The 8261-nt window shown below is 48.5% G+C and overlaps 1 protein-coding gene across 1 annotated transcript in view; it reads right to left on the bottom strand.

Annotated features, from left to right (window-relative positions):
* Positions 1–5668: 5668 nt before the first annotated feature.
* Positions 5669–8261, bottom strand: part of PCDH8 (protocadherin 8) — a gene marked incomplete at its 5' end in the record, with an annotated part of 3151 nt that continues 558 nt past the window's right edge. Inside the window, 3 exons of the mRNA XM_010022219.1 lie at positions 5669–6702; positions 7128–7338; positions 7482–8258. Of these exons, the coding sequence (XP_010020521.1) occupies positions 6329–6702; positions 7128–7338; positions 7482–8258 (1362 nt within the window). The remainder of the gene's footprint in view (positions 6703–7127; positions 7339–7481; positions 8259–8261) is intronic.

Below are 8261 nucleotides of genomic sequence, written 5' to 3'. Positions count from 1 at the left end.
CCATGGCGTGTTTGCGTTCTCTCGACAGCTTAGTCCCATGTCACGTGGGTCCCCCTCCCCTGCCCCTCCAAACTCCCTGCTTTTTCTATCTTCCTCTTACTGTGAGTGGGAGGGAGAATAGTTTTCCAGGTGAAGGGAGGAAGCTGTTGCCCTTTCTTCTTCTCTTTCTGTCTCTCTGTCCCTCTGATGGAGTTATCCATCATCATGGCCTCTGGCGACCTCATGCAAAAATCCCCTCTTCCTGCAGGAGCAAATTCAAGTTATCCCTGAGCCATTTTGCTTTAACCACATGGAGTATTTCTACACAGAGCATGAGCCTGTAGGAAAAGGGAGCACAGCTGGGCTTGGAACAGAGACCTGCCTTCAAATCTGAAAGATGGAGTTACCACAAAACCATCTGCATCCTTAAACAGCATTTGACTATTGCACCAGACAGGGTTGCTTCCCTACATCAAGTGTGGGGCTGGTAGGCCCTCCTTACTCAAAAAGTGCCATCAGGGCACAGCAGCCGGGTGGCCACTGCAGCAGGAGCAGATGAGCAAGCGGGGTTCGCCTGCTGCCTGCTGAAATGGGTGCTCACAACTGAGACCCTGAGGATTCTAATGCCCACTCAAAAATAATTCATAATTACCAACTGAGTGAGCCCACTGGCTTCTCACATCCAGGCGAAGTCACTACTTCTCTCAACTTGGTGGCCCTCTGCTCCTTTTCCAGTTCAGCTCCCAGGATTTTAACCCTCCCCAGGCACTGCGGCAACGGGAGAACCCACTGAAGCCAGTCCCTTTCCTGATCCCTACATCCCTACCTGCCTGTGTCAGGGTACCTGGCTCCCTGTAACTCTCACAACATGATTAACATTGGATGGGCAGTGTTTCCCCAGGAGCCCTGAGAGTGGTGGGGATCCCACTGCCACAGGCATTGTGGGCATGAGTGTGAAACCAGCATTTTGCATCCATTGGGAAGGATGGGCAAGCGGAGGGATCCTTATCACTGCTTGAAGAGGAAGAAACCCAACTCCAGGGATCTTCTCTAAAGCATCCTCTTAAATAAAGAAGGCTTGAAGACCTTGGCATATATGGTGGGAAGTAACATTTACTTCTCCCCAGTTACTAGTCCACTTCAGCCTAAATTTGGGTTTTGGTGACATTTGAGAAGTGAGCAGGCATTATCAGGAGTAAAGCACTATGGTCCTCCTTGGCCAACCTTGAAATTGCCTAGAAGCCTCCAGAGGTGTTACATAGATGCTGAACTATTTGTTGTCTGCTGTCCAAATGCACAGTCCTCCCTTCTTCCCAGGGCCTGGGGGCCTTCTCACTCTTTGCCTCCTTCCCGATACTGTCTGACATCCGCCTGACTCCTGACTGAGCTAAACCTGCAGAAACCTACCTGGTTTTGGTACGTTCATACATCTGCCCATGGGCAGGTGACTTTCCTGGGTGCTGGTGGCAAAGGAGTCATGACATAATGAAACTGGAGATGGAGAGAGGGTGGACCATCCCCTCTGGTGACAGTGCACCCACCTGAATTTCTATATCCACGTGTATGTAAGGCAGGTACTTAATCTGCTGTCATATACAATGGTGAGGTAGTCAATGCAGTAATGGGAGACTAGAGAGTGCTTTTGTCCCCTAGACCTCCCCTTCCAGCCCTCATTGTCTGCCACAGGAACATAGATGCCTGCCAATCATGTAGACCCCTATGCATTGGCCACCAAAGGCACATCTACCTGCATCTTCAGCTAGATCCCACCCCGGTGTGTCTCTTGCCTTCATGGCCTGCTCCAGGCAGCATTTTCTGAGCATCTTTTGCATGTGTTGAGATCACAGGATTAAGCCTCCATCCCGGAGGTCACAGACATATCCACTTACAAGCTTGAGTGCTGCTGCCCCGTTTCACTAGGAGCCCTGTATCTAGAGCATGCACTGCAGAAACCAGAATCAGGCACCTCACTGTGGTGTTTGACCATATCACACATCATTAAACATAAAACATCCTTGAAGGCATTCAAGAGGCATGGGAGAGAAGAGCAGGTCAGTGGGAATTTGACTTTATTTTTTGGCTAAAGTGCTACGGAAGGCATCTCTGGGATCTTGTTTTGTTGGTGTGTGTGGTGGGTTGGCCTTGGTCAGCAGCCAGACCCCCACTCAGCTGCTTGCTCACTTCCCCTCCTCAGCAGAGGGAGAAAATCAGATGAGATTGATACATAGAGATCACTTACCAATTACTGTCAGAGGCAAAACAGGCTAGATTTGGAGAAAATTAATTTAATTTATTGACAATTAAAGCAGATTTGGATGTCTGCCCGAGGTCTCTAGGGTGGCAGTTGCAAGCCCACAGTCCTGGAACATCTCTGGGCCACTCAGGAGAAAAGGCATTTCATGGATCTGTTGCTGTATTATCACTTCTGTGTGTCCTGGGTATTGCAGCTACATCTTAATGGGTGTGCAGGTACACCTGAAAGAGTCTGGGAATTACTCACTTCTGTGTTTGTGCTGTTTTAGCCCTCTGCCTTGATGCCAAATAAACTGGACACCAGCACCTGATTGTGGGTAAAATGGCTTGTCCTGATGCTAGTGATGCTACCAGGTATTTTCAGTTTCATCTAACCTACTTTGGTTACAGCTCCCTCATTTTGCCTCACTGACAGTATGCTCAGATCAGATGGTCTCATGGCAATTGCTATCAGCAAACTACCTGGCAGGTTTTGCAAGCATATGGGGTGAAATTTGTTGCACTAGCTGTTGGATATCCATAGTGCAAACATCTACTGCCACTGCAGGCTGCATGTAGGGAGGGAGGGGGAACTTCTCAGCTCAATACACCAGACCTATTTCAGCTGGCTGGTTCAGAAGGAAATGATTTCTGTGCTAAAAGTGCCTATTTCTTTTCCCTGTCGGTTAAGGGAGCCAAGAGTGCTTTGCTTCATCATGGGTGACTGCTAGAGACTTCTGCAGGAGCAGGCTCAAGGTTTGTGTTAGGGATTTTGTGATCTCCAGCTGATGTAGCCAGTCTGGCTACATCATGGAATTCTTCACGGAATTAATGCTGGCTCACGGCAAGAGTGCTGTCTCTTTTCTGGAGTGCTGTCTCTTGTCTTGTGTCTCTATGCCTTCTCCTCCTCACGTCTGCCCCTGAACCAGGGAAGGGCAGGCAGGAGAAGGCAGCTCTCCACAATGGAGAGGTTGTGTGGCCGCAGTCTCACCCACCACATGTGACACAGGGCTGACGCCACACCATGCTTGGTGAATAAGTGGAATTTAATTGACAGGTCTGCATTAATTTATGAAGTCTTTTAGCAAAAATCTCAGTTATGTTAATTAAAAACTAAAAGAAAAAAACCCAGAACTAGGGCATACACAGTGCAAGAACATCAACAGAGCAAACGTTTAATTTAAGGGGCTCTGCCAAGGAGCTACTCCTTGGGCTTCCCTCTCCACTCATCTGCACTTTGAATGATGCATGCTCTTACCTGATGGAGCTTGGGGATTTCCCTCACCTAACTTTAGGCATCTAAAAGTTAAAGGAGTCTGGGCTGCTGCCCCTTGCCCTTACAGGAAAAGGGGAAGTCAGGAGCCTTAGTGATGCATCTGAGCTGTCCCCATTGTGTGTTTCCAAGCTAAGATGAGAAGGTCTCAGATGCAGTACAGACTAACCGCTAACTTTCCACTAACCAGAGAGTCCCTGCAAAGTGATGGGCTCTGATTCAAAAGCTGCATGGACGAATCCCACATGTTACTGGCAGCACGCAAGAGACAGATCCTGTCCCCAGTGAGACTGTAGCAGCTTCCTGTTGAAAGCTGCTTTGGGAACAGGAACAGGAGACTTTATTTCTCCCTCCATTTCAAGACTGCCTTACATTGGGGTGGCCTGAACTCCTAATTAGGCAGCGAGGAGCACTAACCCACTCACAGAAGCTTATAGGCTCTGTTGCAGGCAACAATGTGAATTCAGCATCCCAACCCAATGCGATGAGCCCCTCTTTGGCTGTGGTTACCTCCTGCCAGCCTCCCCCAGGAGAGCCTAGGGTCCTGCTGTGGAGGTGCTGCAGTATGTAACGCAGGCTTTTGAACTAGATGGGGAAGAAGCAGCTCGTCAGACTGCCCTGCTTTTTGATGGAAAGCCTTTCCCTTCCTGCATTCAGCATTATGACTAATTACTTCACATGCAGGCTTGCTGCTCTGCATCACTGAGGATTAGCTGGCAGGGAGGCTCCCAGCCTGCCTTCTCAGCACTCACCCTTTGGCCACAACTTCAGCTCTATATTTATCCAAGACGACCCTCTTAGGTCATTAGATCTATCATGAGTTTTTACTACTGGGTTTAGATGAATGCCAGAAATGCTCACCTACTTTTCTGACCATAAAAGCTTTCCAGCTGAGTCTTGCATCAGCCTGATTCCAATTCCCTTCCAGCACAGCCTCTGGAGCTCTCTGCCCACCACAAATCTTCATGAAATGGCTTTTATGAAGCCCCTATTAAAACTCAGACCATGTGTGTCTAAAAAATTGGTCAGGCTCTGCTACTCTTGCTACATGGGCAGGAGAAAGCTGAGAGCTGGGGAGGAAAGGGAATTTCTATTGATTAAGGGACATGCAGGTGGGATAGTGTCTTCTACTTACATTTTGAGACACAGAGTCTAACAGGGTCTTGTTTATGTATAAGAAGGCTTTATATTTTCTTTGTGAGTCATCTTCTATATATATACCATACTAATTAGACATATAAATGAAGAATTAATGATAAAAACCCCAAAAGCTTTCCCATGTACAAATTTCTGGACTATTGATTTGTTCAAAATGTGAAATTGTATCTCCAAGTGAGGAGCAGTTCTTCCTTTTGGAAATGTTCAAACTACTATCAAAGCTTCCACAGAAGTGTTATCTCTGGTATAAGCACTTTTTTGAACACAAGAAGAAACTCACTGAAGCTTAGGCTTCAGTTTGTTTCATCAAACGCTACTTCGTAACTGATTTCAGCATAAGGATTAGAAATCTGCTTTTAGCTTGAAATCTTGAGGGCAGGGAATTTCAAAGCTCTGGGTGATTTATTATTTTTAGGACTGTCATTTCTGGGAGGAGACAAAACATGTATCGCAGCCAATCTCAACATAATCAACATCTCTTCTTTCTGGTTTATGCACAAATATAACCCCTGTCCTTCCTCTTGAAGTACATATATATATATATATGTACACAAATGCAAGTCCTTTAGTAAGGCTGCCTTAACAAGGATAAACATCTAAGCACGTACCTGTGCAGCCTAACTCAAACCAACCCCTCAGCCAGATCAGAAAGCAAAGCGCTCAAGTGGCTGCTGATGCAAAGGTATTTGCACAGCATGAGCACTGCAGCTGAGGGACGTGGCTTCACTTGCTTCCCTTAAATTACGCTGCGTCCCACCAGTGAAGGATCAAGCTGGAAGTGCTCAGACCAGGGAGTGAAGCACAAAGGCCAGCTCTGTCACACCGCCCTCACCCCAACCCTGCAACCCACCATTAAAATCCCTAGAGCTAAACCTCCAGTGAGGAATTGCTGGAGACGAAAGATGGGTGAGACTAAAAGTAGCATCATTCATGCTCCTCCTCCCCATTGCATTCCTCTGCACAAAATGCTTTTGTTGACCTGCAAAGACCTCTATGCTCTGAAGCATGAAATCCATGAACAGATCCCTCCGACACATCACAAAACCTTTATTAGTGTTTATCAGTGACAGAGATTACAGGAACCAAAGGCAATTAAATAACATTTAACTTGACCACAGACTGAAGAAACACAAGTCACATTTGGCAAGGCAAACTTCTCAGTACACTGGGTTGCTTAGATTATTATTACACCAAGAAAGAGGAATTTCCCTTACAAGGTTCTACATATTCAGGATATTATTATTAATTACTATTGTGTCTTTCAGACAGTTCCTTTGGCAAGAATTCCCATTTTAAGCTTTTATTATATAAAAATATAACCAATTTTCATTATGTACAAACATTACATTACACAATGTACAGGTTAAAAACACTACAAAAAAATGGCAGGCCATGGGTAAACCAAAAACAAACAAACAAAACCCCTCAATGTAGAAAACATGAAAAAAATTTAAATACTGCACATTTCATAAAAATTACATTAACTACAAACAATTCTTTTTTGTTTGCAAATATCAAACAGTACTGATGTGATTGGAAATCTTTCCCAACAACTTCATCTTTAAGGCACATCTTGCATATTTACACGTTCGACACCAGATCTGGTCAATAACTTAAAGGCTCTCAGGAGTGACCTAGTCGTGTGCGCACAGGGACGTCGTGCACTCGGGTGGGGAGCGTGTTGGGCTACACTTTCTCAGCTGTGTCCGTCTGGGGACCCAGGTATCTATTGGAGGGGGCTGGGTAGAGGGGCACCCCGATCTCCTGTAGGTCGGGGAGCCGTGCGGGGCGCGGTGGGGAGAGCAGTGTGATCGTCCGGTCAAAGTCCCTGTGCAGCACTTTCTCATACACGCTCTGAAGCCCCACTGTTTTGGGCAGCTGGGCTTGGTAAAAGTTGTCCCTGCGCAGAGGATCCCTGGGCAGGGACGTGCTCTTGCAGAAGGTGGAGAGGGGTGCCGAGGGATGGGGAGAGGGGTGAGGGTTGGCTCGGCCGCAGGAGGGGCTCCAGCAGCGGTCTGAGTGGCCCAGGATCTTGCACTCGGCTGTGCATGCCCACAGACCTAGAGAGAAAGAGAGAGAGAGGAGAAACCTGTCGTTACTGCAGGAATAAATCCACATCATCCGTAATCAGAGCTATCAGTCACGGGATGATTCAATGCACTGATGATGGGAGTTGGGAGTGATGTTCTACGAACAAGAAAACACCCTTGGGAAGGTCATGTCGTTTTGCTAGGGACACTCCTCACAATCCCAACTTTAAGGGAATCTTTTTGGGGAGGAAAAAACTCCAATCCTACAGTACTTCCAGCATCTGCTAATTTGTGCTGGGCACTCAGCGTGGAGACGAATCAGCATTGCATCGACAGGCAGTTTGAGCTATTCAGAGCCAGGTTTCCCCCTCCACAGCAATCGCCCTGTGCCCCACGGATGGGTCCCTCTGTCCACCTCCCCATCTGCCTGTCCATCTGATGGGCTGAGCCCTTACCGTTCTGCATGTGTGTGATGAGATCCTTCTTCAGGGCATCTCCGCTGATATCCGAGTCGCTGTCATTGAAATCGCTGTCGCCTTTGCCGCTGTCTTTGCCACTGAACTTCTCTGCCTCTCGGCCGGAGATGGTGTTGAATGAATGCCCCTTCCAAATGGCCACAGGGGGAGCAGGCTCCTTGCCGTAGCTCGGAGTGGCAGTGAAACCCTGCTGGGGGGTGAGGATCGAAGGAGATGTGAGAGAGGGGAGTAAGTGGTGGAGGGTAAATCAACATCAGAGCTGCACCTCTGCAATTCACATCCTCCGAGATGCCACACACTGCCTCCCCCCCTCCCCCCACAGTGGGACCTTACCTCCCCACTTGGTCCTCTCAGCCTCTTCTGACTCTCGTAGAGGCAAGTGCTGTCGCTGCTGCTCTCAGTAGTGGAGATCTCTTTGGCAGCTGGAGAAGGGTCGGGGCTGGTGAAAGAGGTTTTGCTGGGAAAGGTTCGTACCTCAAACACATTCCCCCTCTGGCTGCCCTCCTCCTGATGGCCCTTCTCCAGGTGGGAGATGTCTATCTGGTCCTTCAAGGATGAGTTGTTTTTGATCTCATTCCCCTTCTTGCGCCTGTTGCAGGTGGTGGCGATGGTGATGATGGCCACCAGGAGGAGGGTGCAGCTGCCTGCCAGGACGATGATCACGATCAGAGGGATATCCCACTGCAAAGCCTTTCCTTCCCAGGAGCTGGGCTTGGCTATCTCCTGCATACTGGAAGGAGCAGTGGCAGTCACCAGAAAATTGACCGTGGCTGTCGTGGCCAGGGGGGGCTTGCCATTGTCCGTCACAGTGAGAATGACCTTGAACAGCTGCCCCAGGTCTTCAGAGAGGTCGCCCCTCAGCACAATGTCCCCAGTGGTTGGGTTGATGGTGAAGAGGTCCTGCTGGGGCTCTTCCAGAAAGGCGAATGTGAGCTCGGCATTGGCCCCATCATCTGCATCTCGAGCTTTGATCTGGGCCACCAGGGAGTCACGAGAGGTCTTGCTGGACACGCCAATTTCTGCTGTCCCGTTGGTGAGCACTGGGTGGATGATGACAGGAGGGTTGTCATTCTGGTCCACCATCCTTACTTTGACAAGGGCGCTGCTGGACAG

This window comes from Nestor notabilis, unplaced genomic scaffold (genome assembly GCF_000696875.1).
Source record: "Nestor notabilis isolate BGI_N333 unplaced genomic scaffold, ASM69687v1 scaffold6259, whole genome shotgun sequence".
Classification (NCBI taxonomy): domain Eukaryota; kingdom Metazoa; phylum Chordata; class Aves; order Psittaciformes; family Psittacidae; genus Nestor; species Nestor notabilis.
The sequence above is the reverse complement of the archived record's forward strand: the minus strand, read 5'-3'. Positions and strand labels throughout refer to the sequence as shown.